A 25305-nucleotide genomic window follows, 5' to 3' on the forward strand; every position below is an offset into this window, starting at 1 on the left:
TTCTTCTTTCTTTCTTTTTTTTATCTCTAACTTTGACCTTCCAGACTTTCAGACTTTTTTTTTTTATGACATTGCAATTTAACTGATAGCCGTTTACACAACTTTAACTGTGTCTTAATGAAGTGTTATCATGCGTATCCGGGAAGACTCATCAAGGCTGTTATCTGAACTGTACAGAGAGTGTTGAGAGTTTTTTTTCAAACAGGCTTTGAAATGTATAGGATCAGATGTTAAATTAGAAGCAAAATGAAGTTAGAAGATATTCGGGCCTGGATTTTACTTTTTTCTTCTTAAAAACGTTGTAATTGTTTTGTAAGTCACAGACAGCCTGGGATAATGGTGACTGTTTGTTTATTATTATAAGTCCCGCTCTACGACACAAAGGAAAACATAGTCCTTGTTCTGAGGACCTTCTGTAACCCATGCTAACACAGTGTGACACTTTGTCCCCTCCTGGTGGTAAGAACAGGTATGAAAATTTGAGTCTGCTACTGCCTCTGAGGTAGCAGACCTGCTCCTCTAGCTCAAACTGCAGCAACTCCTGCTCAAAGATCCTGGGTTCACTCTCCACAAATGACCCAATCAGGGGTATCATTATATTTAAAATCCAAGAGCCATATGCTGAGAATTGCTGTGGAGAGCTGGGTGGGAAACAGTTTCTCTGTTCCATAAATATTTTCGAGAGCTCAGACAAATTTCCTTTTCTGAGTCAGGGTGAAAAGTTGATGTCCCGAAAATATTCACATTTTTGAGAATTTTCCCATTTTTATTTCAATTTTGACCTTTTTTTCCTTTTTAAAAATCTACATTTACTAATGTTTCAAAGAAAAGTCATTTTGACTTAAAGAACCAAACTTTCTGGTTCAAAAATGCCAAAACGGGATGTTGTGACAATTTTGAAACTTTTTGTTCCCGAAGTTGGGAGATTTGGCTAAAGCAGCCGTTTCATGGATGCTTTTTGCTTTTAAGAATCGGAATATTTTATTGAAATGCAGTTTCTCGAGAAAGTCTCAACCAGCACCTCCAGCCTAAGAGCTAAGCACCCTCAGCTCCCATTGAAGAAGTTACCAAAGGCACTCCCTACTTGGCAAGATCGGATCGCAAATACACAGACTGTGATCCGACACAGAAACGCACTGGGAGACCCAAAGAATGGTGTTCTGCTCCTTATTTAAATTGCTGAAAGTAGTGCTAACAGGCCCCAATCAGGGATCAGGGCCCCGTTGTGCTAGGTGCTGCACAAACATGCCCCGGAGAGCTCAGAGTTGAGGCTTATGGCAAGGCACTACAGGTTGGAACACAGGCCATGCTAGCTTAGAAAGCCTTGGTTTGTTCAATGGGCTCAGCATGTATTGACCTTGCTTGAGTTTTAAGGCAGGATCTGAAGTGGGTCTCATGCGCTATGGAAGGGAATCTAGATATTTCAAGATATTTTAGCACTACCTGCCTGCCTGCAAGTGCAGTCAGCGCCAGGAGGTGCAGCAGAGCTCCCCAAAATGAATGCAACTAAACTTTCCAAACTTGCAGTGTTTTTCGAGTTGGATTCAGATTTCAGCTGAATGGTTGAGTCCGGCTCAGACAGCGGCTGAATGGTTGAGTCCGGCTCAGACAGCGGGTGAAAAGCCCATCCCTAAAGAAAGGCAACTTTGATCCAGTGGGTGGGGCACTGAACAGGGATTCAGGAGACCTGGGCTCTATTCCCAGCTCTGCAACTGACCCGTTGGGTGACCTTGGGTATGTCTCTGTGCCTCTATTTCCTCTCCCATTCTTTGTCGGTCATAAGCAATGTCAGGCAGGATCTGTCTCTTGCTCTGACCCCTTACAATGCCTAGCACAATGGGGCCTTGATCTAAGCAGTGCTATAATAGAAATAATAACGACTCCAACCGAGGTGCAGAGGATGCAGTGGTAGGTCTGACTCTCCTGACTTGCACAGAGCCCTGATTGACCCTCCACGTGTAGGCTAGGGGTGCAGGGCTAGTCGTACCAACAGCATTCCCCTCTCCTCGTTTGCCTTCCGCAGACAATTGTGTCTAAGGGTTAGACTAGGGGACTAGGCATCAGCAGACTCAAGTGTCTGTTCCTGACGCAGCCGGGCTGCGTGTGAGCCACTTCCCTGCTCTCTGCCTCAGTTTCCCCATCTATAACATGGGGACCTGCCTCTGCTTGGAGATCCTCAGGTTGGAAGCACTATGCAGTGCAAAACAGTGTTGTCCTTCTGCCTGCTCAGAAGCGTCTTCTTTTACTGCTTGTGAGAAGTGGCATCGGTTGCCAGCCCCGGATGGTGGACTCCTATGGAGAGCAGGAACTGGATGGAAGCCATCAACTCCTTTCCCAGAGTCCATCAGACAGCCCCAGGTGGGAACAGCTTTCAGCCACCCCAGCCCAGCACCAGATCCTCAGCCTCCTCAGGGCTGCTTTGTCCCAGTCCCCTGGTGCAAAACCGACTTGAATTCAGAGGCTCTGGCCTGACATGAAGGCATCCCTGAACAGGGAATAGGGTTGCCACGGTATATCCTGCCCCCGGGGCGGGGAGCATCCCTGGGGAAAATGGACCTGATCCCTGGGTGCTAGAACAACCCTTGGGGCCAGTGGCAGGCAACATAGTTTACAGCAGCCTTGGGGATGCTCTAAATTATGCTGGGAGCCAGGATGGTGCAATACTGTCCCCGGATAATGGAGACGCAGACAGCTCCTTTGTGCCCCGTTTCCTCCCAACCTGCACCCAGTGCTTATTGGCTGCAGCTGGGAGTCTGGCCCCTAAGCTGTGTTGAAACGGGTGACTTGGCAATAAGACACCTGGAGAAACAGAAGAGCTGGGAGCCTGATGGTTCTGGGTCTTGGTCGTGTTGGTGGGGCTGGGCACAGTGGAAGTGTTAGTCACATGCTACACAGCTGGGTGTGTTCCAGACTCAGAGCTCTCACCAGACTGTCTCAAACCAGGCTTCCTGGGCCAGGCTGTAGCTTTTCACCAGAACCCCCGGAGCTGAGCTGTACATGAGGGTGGTTTTCACTGAGTTGAGGCTTTGGGGTTTGTTCAGACGTGAGGTTCAGGAGAGGCAAACCCTAAATGGGTTGAAACCAAAGGCAACTTCCCCAGCTGGGACCTCTGGGGAGTGAAGCCCTGGATGCTGTCGGTGATCTTGGCTGGTAATTCTTATGCTAACCCTTGAGCCTCCCTCTTCTTAGAATCTCTGATGTAGCCCCATCCGTAGGGTGACCAAATAGCAAGTGTGAAAAATCGGGATCGGGGGGTAATAGGCGCCTATATAAGAAAAAGCCCCAAATATCGAGACAGTCCCTGTAAGATCGGGACATCTGGTCACCCTACCCATAGTTCCCCCTACGGTTTAGCACTTCGACTGTCTTTATGATCCCTGCGCTTTAGTCCCTAGGGGGAAGACCCTTCCCCTTCTTCTGTGGCGGTGCTGATAGACCTGGTGGAGAGGAAGGTGGGAGAATTTGGGGAGCTGGTGTGGGGGTCAACCCTCCCTGAGGGACCGCTTCCATGGGCCACCATTGCACTCGGCTGGCTTTTCAGGGTGAGTGGGGGCCAGCGGACACCCATCTTTTGAGCTGTGCAGAGTGGGAGCGCAGGTGCTGCAGGAACTATTACAGGGTGGGGGTTTCAGCAGCAGCTGCAAAGCAACGAAGCACCAGGGTGGGATGGGGAGAGCTGAAGATTCCTTTCCCCCAGCCCCTGCAGAGACACCCTCTTCCCCCGAGCTTGTCCATATGGGCTCAGCATCAAGGAGAAGACTAGATTAATCCTTGTGACCACCCCAGCTTCCTTCCTCTGGAGACTCTTTGGTGTAGTTTGGGAACCAGGCTGTCAGGGTCCCAGCCAAACCCTGCAGTGAATTCCTCCAGGCCCGAAGAAAATCAAAAGAAAACCTGTCTGGGGGCGTGGGACTCCATCAGGAGAGGCCTGGGAGAGGGTCCACGCACCTGACCCGCCACCTCACCTGCAAAGCACAGACGTTTTCATCACTTACTCTGCATCTCGCTTTTCTATTGTGTTGTAAAGTGATGCAGTTGTGAATTGTTCTCCTTTTTGTGCATGGGTAATTAGAAGGTGGAACAGATGGCTGAGGCTTAGTTTAAAGTGATGTGTCCATTAAAATAAGCTGCCAAGTGACTGTTCACTTTAACAGGGGGCTTGTTTACTCTAACAGGGTTTTGGCTCTGCTAAAAAATCCAAAATAAACAATCAAGGGGCTTTGGGGGAGGATTTGAAAAAGAAGGTTCCACTTAGGGCTTCTCGAAAATTTTCCATCTAACCTGGAGGGGGGTGGGGTTTAAACAGGAAAAGTGGGTTTTTGACTAAACATTTTTCATTGAAAGTATCTTCTCCCCATGGAATTTTTAACTTTTTGTCAAAATAATGAATGCCCGAAAAACGAAATCTTTCAATTCAGGAATGGCACTGCAGTGCCTCATGGGAGTTGTCATTCAGGTGGCTCATGTCCCCAGTCTCTGTGCAGGCTGAACTTCACAGCTGGACTTCATCTCCCAGGATGCCTCCCCTCACCAAGCGGGTGCTGCATCATGGGAATGTGGTCTGAACAGGGAGCCCAGGCTACAGAGAAGGATGGGAGCTACAATTCCCATGGGGCGCCATGGGGGCATTTCCAAATGGAAATATTTTAATTTTCATCCAAAATATTGGGGGTTTTAATTTTTTGCCAAAACATCAATGTTTTCTATGGGGAAAAAACCCTTCATTTTCTGACCTGCACTTGTTCCACTGCCTCTCAGGGCCAGCCCTGAATACCGCCCCAACGCAGGCAGGGAAAATGGAAGTCTCACCCCTCATCATACTGTATACCACAATGCAAAGACCTTGCTCTGGGCAGGAGCCGACTCCTGTGACCTTTTCCTTCCGTCCAGCCCCGAGGTGCTCAGTGCAGTACAAAATAATTGCTCCTGTCCTACTTTGAGACAAGTAGAGCTTGGAGGGAGTTTTGTGAGCGACTGCTTTTGGATAACACAGAAAACCCCAGCTTCTGCTGTGTTTTCCAGCAGGTTTGCTTTTAGCAGTGCTTGCGAGTACCTCTGGAGTCAGTTTCCCTGTGCAGTACCAGGGGTTGGCAATCGGCCATATGCAAAGCGGTAGAGAGAAAGTTCTCGAATGCAATTTGAACTTGGAGCTTTGGTCTCCCCAGCCCAGCTGCCGTGTTTGAGCAAGCTGATTGCACTCCAATAGTTATTGATGGGAGCAGCTTTCATGTGAGGATCTCAAAGAGCTTTTCAAGCAAGTCATTACGTCCCCTGACACCCAGTTAACAGACTCTGGGATTAATTCACGGTTGGGTCCCACTCCCTCCTGCCAGCATAACCCAGAGTGCAGAGCACCAGCCACTGGAAAGTCTGCCCAGCAGGGGCACACAGCCGGCCAGCAGTGCTAGCCAGGGTGGGGTGGTGCAGAGGATGGGCCATATGCTGGCCAGAGGGAATCACAGCTGATTCAGAGCTCCTAAGCCCTGACTGCTCTCTAAAGCTGTCATCCTGTGGCAGAGAGCAGCAATGCAAAATGCTACCTATCATCCAGCAGGGGAGAATTCAAGGTTAGGGTTAGAGATTATCTACTTGCCCAACGCTCAGGAGTTGAAACTACATTCCTGACTCTGACACTCCTGTTCTAACCAGTAGACCACACTCCCCTCCAAAAACTAAGGTCCCACTCCTAATTCCTTGGTCTACCTACAAGGCCAGGCTCCCTTTCCAAAACAGAGAATGGACCCCAGAAGTCCTGGCACTTAATCTCCTGCTGTCGCTCCTAGACCACGTTCCTTCCCAGAGCTAGGAATAGAACCCAGGAGTCCTGACAGCCAGCCTTCCACTCTCAGCACTAAAGCTTTCAGGCGTGGCCCTGACGTATGCCGGAAGATGCATTCTAGTATCACCAGCTGACCCCAGTTCTAAACCAGTGGTGACCCAGCACACTCTTGCCCTGTTTCAGAAGTCACGTTCCGTCACTCTCTAATGACTGCAAAATTCAGCTCCTCTTCAGCTGTCGTCTTTCCGTTCTGATCCCACGCGCCATCCGCTCTTTTCCCTCGGCCACGGCTGCTTTTCGATGCAGCGCGAACACGAGGTCCCCTAAGCACCAAAACCTTGCTGCTGAAACAGCCAGCCTTCTGTTAGCCGGGAAGGGAAAGGTACACGGCCCATCTACTGGGGGAAATTTGATGACAAACACAATGTCACACACGCGGTAACAATGCGGTGTGAACAGCCAGCCTTCTGTTACCAGGCAAAAGCCTCGCTCAGCCATCCAGGGAGGTTTTAAACAGGAAGTGGCTTCTGGATTTACACACACCGCACAGCTCCTTCTTCGACATGCTGTGCGATGTTATGCACGCAGCCCTCATTACACACCCACACAGTTCCAGTTACTGGCGAGTGCCGTCGCATACAGCACTGACAATATCCCCCTTGGTGCCATTGAGAGAAACTGCCCTGGGCTTTTCTCTATGGAAATGACTGCATGAAAATGTTGCTTTCTGAAGCTTTTTCCTCTTAACAAATCAGGCCAGGAAAGGTAAAACTTTGACGAGCTAACAGCTGTGCGAGCCGGGCTTTTTCTGTTCCCTCCAGCCGCTTGGAGAGGTTTGGCAACGTAGTGTGCTGGAACGGACAGTTGGAAAAGTGTCACCCACGCCGACTGCCGTGCAGTCAGATGGGGTGTCACCTGGTGTTGATGTTCCATGAGACCAGGCTGTAAATGACAATGATGAGGTAAAGTACAGTATCAGAGAAAAGAAAAGGAGGACTTGTGGCACCTTAGAGACTAACCAATTTATTTGAGCATAAGCTTTCGTGAGCTACAGCTCACTTCATCGGATGCATGCAGTGGAAAATACAGTGGGGAGATTTTATATACACAGAGAACATGAAACAATGGGTGTTACCGTACACACTGTAAAGAGAGTGATCAGGTAAGGTGAGCTATTACCAGCAGGAGAGAAAAAAAACCTTTTGTCGTGATAATCAAGGTGGGCCATTTCCAGCAGTTGACAAGAACATGTGAGGAACAGTGGGGGTGAGGGGAATAAACATGGGGAAATAGTTTTACTTTGTGTAATGACACATCCACTCCCAGTCTTTATTCAAGCCTAATTTAATGGTGTCCAGTTTGCAAATTAATTCCAATTCAGCAGTCTCCCGTTGGAGTCTGTTTTTGAAGTTTTTTTGTTGAAGAATTGACACTTTTAGGTCTGTAATCGCGTGACCAGGGAGATTGAAGCGTTCTCTGGCTGGTTTTTGAATGTTATAATTCTTGACGTCTGATTTGTGTCCATTTATTCTTTTACGTAGAGACTGTCCAGTTTGGCCAATGTACATGGCAGAGGGGCATTGCTGGCACATGATGGCATATATCACATTGATAGATGTGCAGGTGAACGAGCCTCTGATAGTGTGGCTGATGTGATTAGGCCCTATGATGGTGTCCCCTGAATAGATATGTGGACATAGTTGGCAACGGGCTTTGTTGCAGGGATAGGTTCCTGGGTTAGTGTTTTTGTTGTGTGGGGTGTGTATCAGAGAAGTGTCACCCCTTGATGATCCAGATTCCAATAATACTTTGATCACTATCAGAGATGTCAGCCCCTGCCGGTGCCAGACACAAGGATTCATTGCAATGAGGATTTATTAATGATTGGATTGGAGGGCCCCAGTCCTGGGCAAGGAAGCTCTGATGCACCGTCAGAGATGCGTCGCCTTGTGATGATGTCCCGCGCGAGGATATGACACTGCGCTGGTGCAGCGGTGCTCACCTCGACTCAAGTAGCACGTGAGGATACGAGGTTGCACCGTCGGAGTGACCTCTAGCAATAGTGACATCACGCCTGAAAATCGTCCATCGCGCGGTCAAAGAGAGGTCACTCTGATGAGGTCGCCCACATGGATACTACGCTGCATCATGAGTGGATACTGAGCTATAAAACAAAATGAATCCAGCCCTTTATTTTAAATGATCCCGCAAAGTTCACTGGGTTGGCTTAACACAGCCGTCCGTGGCGGATTTAAAAATCATCCCTGCAAAACAAAGTTGGGAAACGTGTCCAGCAGCCTCGTGAATGGCTGCTATTGAGCCGGCTCAGAGCGGCGGGGAGCTGGCCCCCGGGTGAACGTGACACGCCAGCTGACTCGAATGCACCCTCAGACGTGTCACGCGTTGCTGTGATGCACACGGCCACCCACGCCACCCCTGGGGAGGAGTCGCCCTTTGGTGGGGTAGCACCTGCGCCTACCCTGGGATATCGCTGACAGCGGTCGCTCCCAACCCGTCCACAGCCCGGGAGGATGACGCAGGCAGAGGGATGCTGGGATTGCTCCCAGGAAACGGGGACAGTGAGTCGCCAGAGTTCCTGGGCCAGATTCGTGGTGCTGCTAAGGCCGCGGGGGTGGTGTCAGTAAAGCGAGCACAAACAGCCCCCTTGCACACAGAGTCACCATGGCCCACGTAGAGCTGGTGTAAGGTCTCTACAGCAGCCCTGGTCCCAGGGCAGGGGGCAGGGTGTATACAGGGCTGCCGTGCACTTTGCTGCAGCTACAGTCTGCTTCCCAGGGACCACAGGGGCCCACAGGAACCAGAGGCCGCTCTAACTCACGCTGAGAGCCGGGCACCGCCCCTGAGCAAGGAGCGAGGCGAACCGGGCAGCCTGCTCCTTTAGGGCCATGGGTGAGTCTGCCCTGTTCAGTGACCCCCAGCCTGCTGCACCTGTGCAGGAAGGCGGAGGAAGGAAGCTCAGCAGCTCGGGGCTGGCGGAAGAGGAGAGCGGTAAAGCTGAGTGGTGGCTGGAGAGTTGTGCCCAGGGGCAGAGCTAGCTCCCGGGGTGAGCTCTGGATTGAGGGCCAGGCTCCCGGGAGGCAGTCCTGGGCTGACGTTCTGGCAGAGGAATGGAGAGCTCTTCAGATGAGGGGCTCCAGAAAGCGGCCCAGGGAGAAGCTCTGGCTCCTGCTGCTCTGGAAGGAAAAGTGCGATGTTGGTGAGTTCTGTGGTGATGTGGAAGGACTTTGCTGTCAGCCCAGGGGAGCCGGTGAAGGGACTCTGAAGAGACCAGGGGGGAGAAGCCAGCTTGGGGCCTGACCAGTTACAACTGGGTTGGATACTCCCGGAAGGGAAGAAACTCGCTAAAGTGGCTTGTTGGGAGGGCCAAGTCACCCCTCTGGTGGGAATAGGCTGAAGACTGCCATTGGGGAAACTGAGGCAGAGCACTGTAATACCCTGTCTTGCCATGAGGGGGCACTCTGACATGATGAGTCTTGTAACAGAGAGCATATACATTGGTGCCCCATCCTGCTCTAAGTGCAGGGATGGAGTAAATGAGAATCAGGCCCTTCCCACCGTGCTGAACTCTGCGGGATCCTTATAATCTCCACAACCCTGAATGGGGAAGGGCCATTTTCCCAGCTTCAACAACTTCTGAGTCAGCAAAGAGAGAGAAAGAGGGAGGGAAGGAGCGACTCTAGTGCTGCTTTGATTGTAAGTTCCTCAGGGCAGGGACTGTCACGTGTGTCCCGTGACCAACGGGGGCCTCTGGAGGCGATGGACCGATGGGGATAACAGTGGCGCTGTGGAGTAGGGGTTAGACCACCAGCCACCCAGGAAACCAGGCTCAGGACCCCAGTGTGCCAGGTGACGGGCAGAGAAGTAACAAAGAAGGTAGCCCCTTCCCCAGAGAGCTTGCAGCCTAGGATGTGACAGGAGGGCAGGACAAATAGACCTGTGGAGTGCGCGGGGGGAGGTTGGATGGGGTAATCAAACAAAGAGAGTTTAGCAGAAAAGCAGGAGTCTCATTGGAGATCTATATATGACACCGGCTTTCTCCCCCCAAAATTAGAATCACCCCCACAGGCTTGTCAAGTTCCCCATCGCAGGCAGACAGCTGGGCCCTAACATTTGTGTCGAGGCCTCTGGGCTGGCATGAAAGGCAGAGCGGGTGTTGAGCTCTGCACTCAGCCCACACACCATCCACCAATCCGCCCCCATGGTCATTGCCGAGACGTTAATGAATTCTTCTGTAAGGGGTGGCAATGCTCCAATGCCCCCTTCCCTGGGGAGACAGGCTGCCAAACTGACATTTGTGGATCAGACGTACTCAGGAGAGGGCAGACCCTTGGCCCCATGGCCACATCCCCACAGGGGCTGCTTTATCTGCTGCTCCTTTCGTTCCTCTCCTGCTGGGATTGGCAAACTTTTGCCTCTTACTTTGTTCTTATTCTGCCTCGTGCATTATGGGAGAGAAACCCAGCCATTTCCATCTTCTTTCATGGCTCCATCACGGCGAGAGGATTAAATAGCGGAGTGGGACAAACCTGTACAAATATACACACACACACACATATATCTGATGGACCTATGCACAAGTACGTGTGCAATACATACCTTAGCACACAACTATGTACACAATGAATACACAATATTACATATGCTCATACACACCACTAAATATACACCGTGCATACACTTGCAAGCAGCTATATATACCTGATGAATACACATACACAAAACTTAGCTATAGACACAGACTACACCTATGCACAACTAAACATACACGGATACTATATTATCCACCCAACACACACACACACACACACATATATGACAACATATGCACTCACCTATATATAAACATATACACATATTTGGTACACACACGTGCAGTATCCACACAAACCTGCATTAAACTCTACATATATAGCATATACATACACACACACAAGTACACATTCTGCAGTTTCACAACACGTGCCTACGCACAACTCTATATACACAGTGGTACATACACACAGACTGCATAGTCCTCAGAAATATACACATCAGGCGTACATACACAACACACACATGCACGATACATTCACCCACCCGTTTATTAAATCACACATACTCACAATTTACGATCATAAGCTCTTTCAGCCCGGGACCTTATGTGATTGTATTTGTCTGCAAAGCACGCTGAACTCTTACAGAGAGGCAGAGAGAACGTTATATTATAAACTATACACACATACTGATGCTACATATAAACACACACACGCACACCACAGAGAAACGCAACACACACAGACGCCGCGCACACACAGTGCATGGATTCGGACCGAGACATGCACGCACATGTACACACACTCAGATCGTGCGCACACACAGACAGAGGCACACGCAGAGGCCCGAAATGACACCTGACGGGTGGGGGGAGAGGCCGGAAGAGAGGAGAAGCAGAAGAGTGTATAGGTACAGAGAGAGAAAGAGAGAGACGTGCCCAATCCTCAGCTGGCGTAAATCAGCATAGCTCCATTGGGATCAGTGGCGCTCCAATCTTTTACACCCAGCACTGAAGCTTTGCGGACGGGATGGAGCTGCACTGATTTCCACCAGCTGAGGATCTGGCCCAGTGACATCAACGAAGTTGCCCTGATGTATGCCAGCTGAGGATCTGGACCCGAGAGAGGGAGGGGAGCTGAAGAGGGGGAAGACAGGAAGGGAGAGAGACAGTGGAAGGAGCTGTTGGAGGAGAACCAGAATGAAGTGGCAAGGTTTGGTAAAAACTCATGTGTTCATCCCAAAACATCCCCCTGGAGTGGCGGAAAGAAAGAAAACTCTGTCTCATTAAGAAAGCGAGTGAGCAAGCGAGCTCCTGAGAGAGCTTCGGTAGAATGAACCCTTCGGTGCAAAGCCGGCGAGAGCCTGAATCTGTTTCCAATGGGTCATTGGAGCTCTGCTGTCGGCATAATGAGATGTCGGTAATGGAACAGCAGCAATAGCCCTGCTAATTATAACGACATCAGCTCTGAAGTGCTGTAATTGCCAGTCAAAAATGCCGTTGGTTCTGGAAGCTGGGCACTATTACGGAGACACGGCTCCATTTGTGGGGTGCATTAGGGTTTCAATCTCTGGCAACTCTGCCCCATTTCCACTTCTATCACCCGCCACACAAATACACCCTCTCTCTCGCTCTCTTCCCCTCTCTGGCTTCCATGACGGGCTGCCTGGTTGTTTTAACAGCCCTTGGTTTGATCCTATGCTCTGGTTCCGTTTCACCCACTGAGCGGTTTTATTACCGTCACACGAGTGATGTTTCAAAGGATTTAAGAGAAGAGCTCTGCACCCTCTGAAAGGAGCAATAAAGATGCTTGACTCCACCACGCTCTGATTGCAACATCCCGAATCTCTTTTCTCTCCCTCCTTTGCACTCACGCTCCCTGGCTCGGTGGCTGCTCCGTTCTGTGTTCTCCTTGCCAACTAGCTGGCAATGCTTAAATGTGCTCAGCTAAACCAAACAGGTTTAAATCAGCCACCTCCTGGGGATCTGGGAGAAGTCGCCAAGTAGACAGTGGGTTATTTTATTATTTTTTTTAGCTTACAACAAATCACTGAGACTGGGAAATGGGTGGCTTTGGAGGATCCCTAGATCCTATGCAAGGGGTTGGGGGGTTAGCAAGGTATCAAGCCAGCATCCCAAGGTGCAGGATGCTAAGAGGATGCATTATGCCACCTGGGGAGGTTCTTTGTGCCAGGGGAATCCCCAAGTAGCCTGTTCAGCTGACTTTCAGGTTGCTTGGTGCTGCTTGAGGAGGGGCTGTGGGTCTGGCACCGTAAGGCCTGATTTTCAAAAGAGCTCCGGACTCATATTCAGTTTTTATCTCTGTGCTGGGTCACACTAAATCATCCTGATCTGGCGACCTCCCCCCTTTCCTCATTGAAAAGTCCTACAGAATTCAAAGGGAACAATCTGTTTTCTATCGAATGCATGAGCCAGGCTGTAAAATTTGGCGGTAGAGGCCTCATTCGCTACTAAACCCTATTCCTATAGGATGCTATTGGTTTTATCCCCATTTATTTCTATAGGACGTTCCCATTAGGGCTGAACTTTGGGGGCTTTCAGATCCAGTCCTGAACTTTGTCTCTGGCCCTCTGCGCCCCATTCAAAATCCCAGTGCAACTGGGCATCAAGGGATGCCATTCTGCAGACTCACGCCGGAATGTCAGATCAGGTGTGCCTCATCACCTCCAGAGTATAAGTGGGTTGAGAGTCTCTCTCCAAGGCCTGTCAGGACTCGGATAAAAGGTGTGATGTCACAAGGTGTTAGCTAACAGTCTAATAAACCTCTAGTGTAGACAAGGCAGTGTAGACTGTAACATGGGCTAAATGGGTCACGTTAAAGCCTGCGCTCGTTCCTAGCTTAGCACGCATTAAAGCCACTGGGCCTTGCTCACTAGACCTCAGGCGTGTTAGTTAGAATGTGTTAGCTAACATGTGCTAACATCACCTCTAGACAAGCCCTGAGGCAGGAGAGAGGTTGAGGGACAAAGGGAAATATCCCGAGGAACAGCCAAGCTCAGGTATTTATTGTTACTTAACAAAGGCAAATGTCAGGAATGGGGGTGAGCCTGGACAATCTCTGGGTGTGGGTGCATGCTGCGTTCACACCGCTCGCTTTGGATCTGGAGGATTTGGTTCTGGATTTGAACTTTACCACATGGACCCGGCTCTGCTCACTCTGTACAGTGCTGGGAGTGAGGCTGTGGTTGATCTATCCCAGTGGTTCTCAACCCGGGATACATAGCGGTCTTCCAGAGGGTCCATCTAGGTATTTGCCGAGTTTTACAACAGGCTACATAGAAAGCACCAGTGAAGTCAGTACAAACTAAAATTTCATGCAGACAATGACTTGTTTATGCTGCTCTTTATACCATCCACTGACATGTAAGTACAATATTTATGTTCCAGTTGATTTATTTTATAATTATAGGGTAAACCCAAGAAAGTCGGCGATTTGTCAGCAACTTTTGTATTTTGATATCTGATTTTGTCAGCAAGTAGTTTTTAAGTGAGGGGAAACTTGGGGGTGCACAAGACAAATCAGCCTCCTGCAAGGGTTACAGTCAGCTGGAAAGGTTGAGAGCCACTATTCTATCCCATGCGCTTTACAGCTCACTGGTGCCTGGGAGGGTGGTCACAGACAGTGCTGTTCGGATGCACCAGCCTCGTAGAGAGAGCGCGCTTTGCTGAGAGTTTAATTTAACCACTATCCATGTGTGAGCTCTCTTTGCTGCTGCTGACCGTGCCCTTGCATTTCATGTGCTTTTCTTTTCAATAACACAATTACTTACCCTTCTGAGGAGCTGTCAGTGTTGGTAAACTCCAGCTGCTAAACTGCATTACACAGATCTCTCCTTAAATCTTTGCAGTTATTAATAGTTTATTGATCCTGGTCCCATTGCTGGTGAAAAGAATCTCCATCCCAGGCTCCCGTTATCTGAATACGGACTGCTAACCAGCTGGCCGATCAATGCCACTCAAGCCCCTGGGGAAAAGCTCTCCTGCCTTCTTAATCCACTTTAGGAAGAAGGCACTGGCAGCTCGGCGGGGGTGGGGGATTTTGGATTAGGTGGTGAAAATATGAAGCCAAGGAGAGTCGTGGCCTGGGTGCAGTTGGGTTCAGCAAAGAAAGTGCTAACAGGCAAAGACAGGACTTTGATCTTCCCCACAAGGGTTTTGCTGCCTGTCCTGCTCTGATAAGGACACTCGGGTGCGATGTAAGTTTGTGTTATCCGGGGGAGAGCCAGGATTCTTGGAGCCTGTTCTCAGATCTGCTGCTGAACTGAGGCAAATCTCTTAGCCTCAGGTTCCTCATCTGTACAATGGGTAATTACATGTGCAACACACCGCCAGTAAGAGCACCTTTAGAGATTGAAACGGGGACCCTTGGGAGCTGGAAAACATAGAAGTCCACTGGCTGAGCTAACGGATCAGGGCTGTTAGAGCAGGGGTAGTAACCAACCCTTAAACTTCTCTGTGCAGTCTGGCCAATAGAGGGGGGCAAAGAGCTGCATTGCATTAGTGTGGCTTACCGGGGAATCCTGAGTCTTGGTTAATGTCTAGAGGACACTGGGAAACCCTCAGACCAAAGATATCATAGGAGCACCATGTATAAATGGCCATTATTTGATTTTTCTCCCCCCCCCCCCCCCACATGCGCACCCTTCCACAGAGTGCGCGCAGAAGTGTGCGAGGCAACTATAAGGTATTGACACTGGGCCTCGGGGTGGGCCCAAAGCTCAGACCCAAATACCCCTGGAAACTGGGAACGTTTGCGGGGCAGATCGAATCACTGCAGCAGGGTGGCAGAGAAGTCCATGGTAGGCACAGCTGGCCAGACAACAGAATTTCCCTCTTGTGAAGAATTGCTGATTTGGGGAGGGGGAGGGAATCGACCCAAAGTGGGACAAGACGTCAAAAAATTGAATTGGTTTGTGGAAGGAAAATGATCAAAAAAAATTTATTTCAGGAAAACCAAAATGGGATTTTTTGGCTTGGTGGGTTAAGAACCTGTGTTCCATGCGTCACCCAGGTGAAAGTGACAGCTCAAGCCCGTAGGGACTCCCTTAAATATTACCCATTGACCGTACCATACTGCAGGGGCACGCAAGTAAAGTTTGCAGGGTTTGGAGCTCTCTAAAGGTGCAAGAGATTTTCAGAAATGAAACTGGCTGAGAGCTTTTTGCGAAGATGATCTGGAGTGAGGGCTTTGAGGCTAAGCAAAATGAGACAGCAAACATCTGGCTAGAGCAGAGTAAATAGAGACAGGCAGTAAGCAGGCTGTCCACACAGGTCTGCGGATGCCCCTGAATTCTGACCTACAATACCCCCTACTTCCCAGTCCTGACTCCCCACTCTGCCTGCCAATGCACCTCAATCGTGGTCTACAGCCCCTGCTCTTCCAGTCCTGCCTCTCTCGCGAGCAGAGAGTGCATTGCCCTCCCATTCTTGTTGCTTTGCGCCTAGTCCCGGGGGGCTAGACTTTCTAAAGAGCTCAGCTCCTGTTTTAGGCACCCAAGCACCGCTTGGCATACTGGGTGCAGGTTGGGGGCGGGGCTCTTCTGAAAACCTGGCCCGGATTTTAGGTGTTGAGCACCTGGAAACCTTGTCTTTGAGCTCTTTGGAAATCTGGCCCGTTCCCCACCATGACCCCATGTGAAAAATGGGTGCAAGATGCTATGGCTCTGATCTGATTTTACACCTCTCTGCACGGGGTGTAACCAACAACACAGGGCAGGGGAGAACTGGTTGACGCTGATTTACTCACCTCGCTGATGAGGTCAGGACTCACTTCCCATTCCCTTATCTCTTAGGTCCTGAGCTCCAGAGGTGACATATCAGGTCTGTAGCTCCCCCTCGCCCCTCCTGCCGCCGAGTCTCCCTGGGGCGTTTATTTGATTAACTCACAGTAACGTGCCCCCGTGGCCAGTTCGATCGATCCCTCGTACAAATAAACCTTCATCTTTGCTCTCAGCCGAGCATCACATTTATTTTCCTTCTCTGTTGGCTGCTGAGATGAGTAAGGGGCACTTTGATTTTTCTACTTCACCTTCTCAGGGCCTCCTGCCCTCAGGCCTGGGATAAGGCTGTGTCACTGGATCAATTTAATCCCAGAGTAGACAAATGTCAGGATCTGGCTTGGAGGAGCTACTGGAATCAATACTTCCTTGGCTGGAACTTCAGTGAGAAGTTTCTCTCTCACTCCTCTCTGTGAATGCACCATATCTGGCCGACTCCCCTGCCTGCATGGCGAGGGATGTGGCCTGCTGCTTCCCTTTACACCTGCACACACTTTATCCCTCTGAACTGTACCTAAAATGTTCAGCGTAGACAGGCGCATTGGAAGGAAGTTTAAACCATTTGTGCATGTTGCTGGGAAAAGACCTTGCTCTTCATAAGCACCTCCTATCCCAGATCTCTCAGAGCTCTGCAGCTTGTGTGTGTTAAGAAATCAAGAGGTGATGTAGTTAGCAAAGACACAAAATAAATAATCCTCTAAAGAACATATAATTAACCTACAAAACTCCCTGCTACTGGACATGATTGAGGCAAATGTCTCAGTGTAAGGCAGAAGAGAATCACACTATTCCAAGAGTAGCAATGGTAACAAGTATAAGCACCATCAACCCCTAGGGCTTCAGGCCCTAATGCTGATTGTTGTCTGGTCAGGAAGAAACAGCCGCCTCCCTGTGGTATAGTGCTGTGCAATTGTCCTCATGCACTATAGGACTGGTTTGCCTTCTGCTCAAATCCTGCTGGAGAGTTTAGGAGGCAGAGTTCTAGGAAATCCCAGACACTTCCCTTCTGGTCATGCAGTTAAACAAAGCTCTTAAACAAAGCTCAGTCGTGTTTCTAATATGCCCGTGGACTGATTTACATGACTAGCTGCACAAGACTCAGTGATGAGAGGTGACCAAACATAACCCCCGCTGCAAACTAGAACAGTGAGGTGATCACCAGAGCCCTGTGTGGATACAAAATTTGTATGTGCATCCGATCCAGGATCCGCAAACATGGTCCACGGCTATAAAGTGGATATCTGCGGCTTTGCGGGGCTCCAGTGATCACTGCCGGCTTCTCTCCTGAGGGAATGCCTTCCTACGCTGCTAGCTTCTCCACTCATGCCAATGGGGAGAGACTGGTGTCGCCCATTGCTGTGGGCTCCACATTGTAGCTTTGTGGGTTACTAACTGTGAATGAGCTGTACCACCTTGTGACCCCATCAAGCACCTAGAGGTATGGGGAAGGGGGATAGTCCAGTGGTTAGAGCACTAGCTTAGGGTATGGAGGACCTGGGTTTAAGTCCTTGTTGTACTATAGACATCATCTGTGACCTTGGGCAAGCCTCTTTGCCTCAGTTTCTCCTCTGTAAAATGGGGATAATGACTCTTCCCTGCCTCACATGCATGCCATTAAGGATTGTGAGGCCCTCTGATATTCTGGAGATAGGGGCCATAAGTAGCTGTGGTCGGTGCTTCAAGAAGTGGTGCTGGTGCATCATGCTTCCTCCCCGAGAGAGCCGAGGCTTTTGGTGCTAGGGGGAGCTGGGCTGTTTGCTGGTGATGAGGTGGGATGTTCAGCGTCACTCGCAGCTGGCCTCCTTTTGTACCCATTTCAGACGACACGTGTTCTACTCTTGACCCCAGCAGCAGTAGCAATTGGCCAGTACCGAGTGCTTTTGAAATCCCCACCCTTGGTCGTGGTGTTACGTCTACACTGCAGCTAGGAGCGAGCCTCCCAGCCCGGGTAGATAGACTCGTGCTAGCCGGGCTTCCGCTCGCACAGCCTTAGGAAGTGCAGAGGGGTTAGCCCCAGTGCCCTGGCCACGTGACAATGTGCATGACGGTTACTTTCTGTCCCCCTGCGTCCCGGAAGTTTCAGGTGACGGCAAGGGTCACCAGGAGAGCTGGCTAAAAAAAACGTCAGCTGGACACATCAGAATCAAAACATTTCGCAGGGATGTGTCCATTTCAGCTTCAACGGGAGACAGTAATAAAGAGCCACTTTGGCCTCCTCTTTTCATTTTGATAATGCCAAAATGTTTTCTTCGGGTGAGGTCAGAATGTTCCGGCCCCACTTTCTTGTTTCATTTCATTTCATTTCATTTTGACTTGGTATTATATTAAAATATTAATTTTATTATAATACGTGTGTGTGTGTGTTTTATACTCTACGATAACATTCCAGCATTGTCGGAATGAAATATGTTTTTACCTTATTGAATTGAAATATTTCATTGTTTCCAGATCTTTTTTTTTTTTCCCTCGGAATGTCTACCCCATGGTAAATTTTTTGAAATTTCAACTTTCCATTCAGAATGCAGACAAATTTCCCACGGAAATTCCATTTCCCAACAACCATCTCTAGTTACTGCCTTCTGTTACAAGCTGCTGTGTCCAGAGGTGGTCCCAACCAGTGACACCAGATCTGAGCAGACCCTCAGGTTCTGATAAAGTTCAGAGCTGGACTTGCACTGATTTCGAGTCACGTAGTGAATATAATAAAATAAAATAGCTGCAGGGGCGGGGGCAAGTCAGCGGTGGATGTTGTGGCTGCTGTATAAGGAGTGTGTTTGATTTGTAAAGCAGAGGAGAATCCTAAAGGAGTAATGATGTCGTGTGAGCGTAAGATATCAGTTATGTTACCATAACGTTTCCTTTCCCCTCTCCCTTCCCAGTCTTCCGGAGGTTCGGATCTCAGACAACGGCCCGTACGAGTGTCATGTGGGCATTTACGACAGAGCTACCCGGGAGAAAGTGGTCCTGGCATCTGGCAACATATTCCTCAACGTGATGTGTAAGTGCAGCGCCTCTTCCCTGGCTGGGGGTGGCAAGGATGGGAGTTATGGGTGATGGTGGGAAAGGAATCAGTCCTGCTCTGAAATCTCTGCACAAGCCAGACAGAGAGCCAGTAGCTGGATTGCTCTGCTGTAACCCCTGGCCAGGATGCAGGGACCATTAACCCGTGCCCAGCATGCAGTCAGCATCCCAAGCACGAACACAGCCAAAACAAGGGAAAGAATACAGTGCTTTGTTGGGGGCATAATGGAAATGGAGCATTAAACTGAATGAGAAAGTCCAGTGGAGGGTGACTCGCCCCACAGAGGTCCATGCACAAGGGGCAAGAGCATCTGCTCTGCAGCGCCCTCTGCTGTTGCTGCCCCCACATCCCCAGCTGGTTTGAAGCCCATGTCTCCCCATAAGGTAGCCTGGTGCAATCTGGCTGGGCTGGGGATGGCTGAAGTGGCCAGGTATGTCCTGCTTGACTGATGTGGCCAAGAGGGTGTTCTCTCTGGATATGGTATTTTAAGGGAGCGTGGGGAAAGGCCCAGTCTTTTCGGGGGCAGTCAGAACGAGAGCAGATGCTGCACTGATACTTACTGAGCTGCTCGGCAGGGCTCAGCGCACCGGGAGAAATAGGGAGTTTGGGCTGGAGTTTGTGGTTCCCGGGACTTCCTCCGCGACGGCGGTAACTGCTGCTCCGAGCAGAGAAGAGACAGCAGGCGGAAGGCAGCTCCTCTCCAGCACGTCATTAGGAAAGGCACCCGGCAGAAGGGGAAAGTTCACACAGGGATTTTTATGTGGGGAATTGCTGCACACACACCCCCCACACACATGCTTCATCTAATGGCAGGATTTTGCTAAAGCAATCTACTCCGTGCCTGCAGCCTTCACGCCGCGGCAGGAGAAGCTTCTGTGAGCCTGGTAGATCTCAGGAGCTGAGCAGGGCCAGGCGAGGTCACGGCTTTAGATGCCAGGCCCTCAGAGGAACAACGAAGCGATGGTGCTGATTTAGACGGCGGCACTCTTCCCTCTGAGCGAGCGCTGAATTAATGCCCCCATACGGCGTTAGCGGGCTGCCACAGAGGAGCTGCCTTTTGACCGGCATGTAAATCCTGACCAGCTGTGGGTATCAGAGCTTCCATGGCTCCACTTGTGTCTTCGATTCCATGCTGCTGCCCACCTCACCCCCCTGCCATCTCAGAGGGATGCAGCCTCTTCCCTCCCTGTCTGTAGTGTGTCTGCCAGTCATGTGGCATCATTATTTGTATTACAGTCGCCCCCAAAGGCCCCAGCTAAAATCAGGACCCCATTGGGCCAGGTGCTGTTACAGACACCTAGTGAGAGACAGTCCCTGCCCTGGAGAACTTACAATAGGCAACACAGGGAAAGGAGCGGAGGAGAAACTGAGGCAAAGTGACTTGCTTAGGGTGGCTTGCCGAGGCTAAGCCTAATTGCGTTTGCTGGACCATGAGGGGTCCCACCTAGCAGGTAGGTGAAACCAGTCCTGCCTCACCCAGCCCTGTGGGGAGAAAGGTGTACAGTAGAACCTCAGAGTTGCAAACACCAGAGCCACAAACTGACTGGTCAACCACCCACCTCATTTGGACCAGGAAGTACTCAATCAGGCAGCAGCAGAGACAACAACGACAAAAAGCAAATGCAGTACAGGGCTGTGTTAAACGTAAATTACTAAACAAAAATAAAGGGAAAATTTTAAAAAAAAAGATTTGGCAAGGTAAGGAAACTGTTTCATTTGAATTAAGATGGTTAAAAGCAGCAGGTTTTTCTTCTGCATAGTAAAGTTTCAAAGCTGTATTCAGTCAATGTCCGGTTGTGAACGCTGGAAAGAACCGCCATGACGTTTTGTTGAGAGTGCCGAACACCCTCCATTCCCGAGGTGTTCGTAACCCTGAGCTTCTCCTGTAGTTCCAGTTGGTGGGCGATCTCAGATGCTGACCCCAGTTCTCTAGTCGTGATCACATCCTGCGTGTTTGGGATGGAGCAGGCACAAAAGATCAGTCCACTTGTCTCCTGCCTGAAAGATGCTAGCTAATCAAGCCGGGGCCAAAGAGAAAACAGGTTCCCTCCCGGATCCTGGACTAAATTTCTGCGCCTGCCTGGAACGGGTGGCGTGCAGAAGTCTCTTTGCTTGACAACCTTTGGGGATGGTTCCGTTTATATATATCGGTAGACACAGCTTTACCCATGGCGCTTTGTGGTCTGTAGTGACCTGCATGTGTGTTGCCTGAAGCTTCTTGCGTCCTAAATAAGCTCTAGGGCAATTGAAGAACCTGGACATGTCTCCGATAAAACAGTAACGACCAGTGGGGAAAGACATTCCGTGGCTGTTAATGAGCAACTGGAGGAATGTGACCAGAGATCGTTATGATGTAATGATAGAAAAAGAAAAAATAATTCCCTGATGTGTTGGGAAGTCGTTAGTCCAACGGCTTGTTGCTATGGATACGACGGTCTGTTCCACGCATAGCACTGGCTGTTCTGAGCAGTTACAGACGGGCACGGTAGGGATCGGCAGCGATCGCCCCCATGTTCGGAACCAGATCGGCAGGTGTTTGGATTTTTGCCTCACCCTGGTAGAGGGGAAGACACGGCTTAGAAAGCCGGGATCTGAGTGTGAACTTCCGCAAAGCTCCGGGCCGTTGGGTTCGATCCGTGATAAAGGTCGTGGCCGATTGCAAAGCTGGGATCTGGGCGTCGTGGCGCGGCCCAGCTGGGGGTCCACAGTGGACAAGGAGCTGGCTGCACAGCCTCTGTAGGATTCAGGGCCTTGCTTGCTTGGCTGGGCAAGTGCATGTTAGTACTTCCAAGGGTTAAGGACACTGTAAACAGTATTGCAGCAGCAACGGGGAAGGCAGATTATCCTACAGATTTACCACCGGGGGGCCGGTCCATGGGGAGGGAGGGGACCTCTTGTTCTGCACTCCCCAAAGCAAACAGAGAAGCTTTTTATCAGAAGCGAAAACCCAAATGGAACCAGGCTCGAGAGCTCAGCCTGGGTCTGGGCTGACATTACCTTGCTGGTCCCGTCCTGAGCGCCACTCCACAGCTCTGCCAGTGCCCCTCACCCTGGCCGGCGGCACCAGGCCTGGGCCCCAACATTGCTCGACCAGTGCCCCTGCCTGCCAGCCTTCAGCCCCACTGGCTGCTGTGGTCTTGAGCTCTTCTGATGTGCTCCACCCCTGCCCTTCAACGCCACCCTCTACACCAGTCCTTCGCTCCAACACAGCGCTGCCAATCTGCCTCGTTCCAGATCGGCAGGACCTCCTGCTCGTCCGGCCTCAGGACCCCCACGCAGTGCTGCAGTCCTAGTCACCAGACCTGAGGCCCCCCAGAATGTTGCCTGTGCATCTCAGCCCCGACCTGCAGGACCGCCTGACCCCAATGCCCACCCACACCCCCTTGACCTGCCCTGGCTCCTGCCTAGCTGTGCTCACCTCGCTGCCGACCTGCATCATTTGGGGCTGTTCCAGGGCCAGGCCCTCACATAACATCCTCTAGTGTCCAGAGCAGGGACTCGCCCCGCAGTTCTATCCCTGGCTCTGCCACTGATTGCCTTGCATGCCCCAAGGTGAGTCACTTAACCTCCCTGTGGCTCGTGTGATTCTGGCATGAAAAGGGCTATAGAAATGCAAAGCCTTCATGCTTGGGCAGGGGCTTATTTTGCCCCGTTCCACCCGCCTGCTCCAAATGTGCACTTCCCCATCCTCTCTTGAGCCAGGTGCCACCTTTCCTGTCCTGACTGGGGTTCCTTCTCCTAGCTGTCAGACCTCAGAAGGGTCCGAGATGCCTCCTCCACCTTCTCGCGCTTGGTGGAGGGCTTTGGGGAAGGCAGCAGTGGCCCTGCGAGGAAGGGAAACAGCACTGAGACAGGGTTAGCTGTAGCTCATGTCCACAGGCTCTTTGCTTTTCAAAGGGCCCAACGCTCGGCTGGTATCGACTGGCTTCCCCTTGCCTGAATCCTTCCTGCTAGGACAGTTTGTTCAGCTAAAGAGCCCATTTAAACAATGAACGCTCCTGCTGTCCTCCTCCATACCAGCAACAATGCAGCCCAAGAGCAACCAGGTCACGTGAGGAATTTCTAATGACCAGAGGAAATGGGAGGGTAGGGGTTAACACCCAGGAAGCCTTCAATGGGCACTGCTTGCCTGCGTCCCACTCACTGTCTATCCCATAGGATGCTTCACAATTAACCTTAGAATCATAGAATATCAGGGTTGGAAGGGACCTCAGGAGGTCATCTAGTCCAACCCCCTGCTCAAAGCAGGACCAATCCCCAATTTTTGCCCCAGATCCCTAAATGGCCCCCTACAAGGATTGAACTCACAACCCTGGGTTTAGCAGGCCAATGCTCAAACCTGTTTTTCGCCTTCCTCTGAAGCCCAAAGCGTTGGAGGCAGGACACGGGGGCCTGGGTGGGCCAATGTTCTGATGCAGTATGGCGCCCAAGGGCCAAATCCAGCCTGAGCAGAAGAGGGCACCTCTGCCATGTGTTTCCGCGCGAGTGGCATCAACGTATGCAAAGGCTGGAATCTGCTCCTGTAGCATTGAGGATCATGCCCGTGATCCTCTCTGCTGAGGCATCCTAAACCCAGGATCTAGCACCTGGCATAAAGATGCAGTGATTTCTGCTGATTCATGCTTATAGATGCCACTACTCTCTAAGAGGGATTGGGCATGCCACTGGGGGGTATCGGGAACATCCAAGCTGGGGGGGAGAAGTTGAGTCAGAAGTTTGCTATGTTGCGTCCGTTACTTGGCTATATATACGCTGCTAGTTACTCTGTTCAGGTTAGGGTAGGGCTGTCAGCTTTCGACGTGTCCCGGGAGTGCTGAGTGAATAGCCAAATGCAGAGTTGCTCTTGCATCTGAATCAGAAACGCCCCTCAGAAACTCAAGGCCACTTCAAAGGCATCAGTGTTGGGAATGAATAATACCGCCGAGTTCTTCCCAGCAGTAACTCTCGAAGCAGCTCAGTGTCGTTGTCCCCAGACCTGGGGACTAAGGCACAGAGAGGGGAAGTGAATTGCCTGAGGTCACACAACAGTAAAGCTGAGACCAGCATCCACATCTTCCAAGGCTCAGTCTGGTGCCTTAGCCACTAGGCCACATTGTCTCCAGCATCTTAGCACTCAGCCCTCATCTCTAACTCAGATCTCAAGAGGGACAATTTTGGAGGCAGACGTCTTGCCCATTGTGGAAGTTTGTCTAATGGACAAAACCGACCATGGGTTTCATCCCCTGGCTGGCAGGGGGCACTGCTTGTCCGTTCCAAGGGGCATTGAGATGTGTTGGGGGACCCCTGGATTGGCACAGCAGGGGATGCTGCCAGTCAGGATTGAGGTGTGGCTCCCAAGAGAGAACGTGCTCCAGGTCAGGAGTGGAGCTGGGTGGCAAGTGGTATTTCCCTCGTGTAGGAATTGTCAATATTTCTACTTTTGTTTCGGTCTCCAGTTGGGACAACACATCACAACAGTGAAATCTGGGGCGGGAGGGGGGAAAAGCTTTGCAAATGTCGATTCAGAAACATCAACATGAAACACGTCCAAACGCTGCTTTGGCAGACGGAAACCTCACTTTGAAATGGGCGTTTTCCCCAGGGAAAATGGGGATAAAACCCCACATTCCCATTTAAACCCTGCTCATTGGCGGAGTTGTAACCAGGCCTCGTCAGGGGGTGTTGGTGTCGCAGGGTAGCTGCTGCCTGCCCCGTGCCTGGCGGCAGTGTGATGGTCACCAGTGTTGGCTGACACACTCCGGATCTCAGAGGTCAAAACTTGGGTTGCTACTGCCGGAGCTAAAGAGTGGGGCCTCTACCATACCCATCACCTCTGTGGATTGGGCGCAAAGGGGCAAGAGTAGCGCTCCCTCACCACAGGGCTACTCTAGCATTGTCGGTTCATGCGCCCATAAAGCAGGCCCCTCCAAGTGGACAAGACGAAAGGAGATGGGTCTCTGTCAGTGAGGAGGAGTCTGAAAGGGCCAGACACCAAGGATAAACTGTACGAGAAACCGTCAGAGAAGAGTAAAAGCCCTGTTCCCAGACAGCTTGCCATATTCCACCTGTTTTATAACAGCAAAGATGGGCAGTATGTGAGGTCAGGCTGCTCTCTGGGACTCCTTGTTCCTCGGAGCTGCTGGGTCTATAAATTGGCCTTAAAAGCAACAAGGAT

At 50.7% G+C, this 25305-nt stretch overlaps 1 protein-coding gene across 1 annotated transcript in view; it reads left to right on the plus strand.

Annotated features, from left to right (window-relative positions):
• Positions 1-25305, plus strand: part of IGSF21 (immunoglobin superfamily member 21) — a 259896-nt gene that overhangs the window by 177574 nt on the left and 57017 nt on the right. The window contains exon 4 of the mRNA XM_074975095.1: positions 19009-19127. Within this exon, the coding sequence (XP_074831196.1) occupies positions 19009-19127 (119 nt within the window). The remainder of the gene's footprint in view (positions 1-19008; positions 19128-25305) is intronic.

This window comes from Natator depressus, chromosome 18 (genome assembly GCF_965152275.1).
Source record: "Natator depressus isolate rNatDep1 chromosome 18, rNatDep2.hap1, whole genome shotgun sequence".
Classification (NCBI taxonomy): Eukaryota; Metazoa; Chordata; order Testudines; family Cheloniidae; genus Natator; species Natator depressus.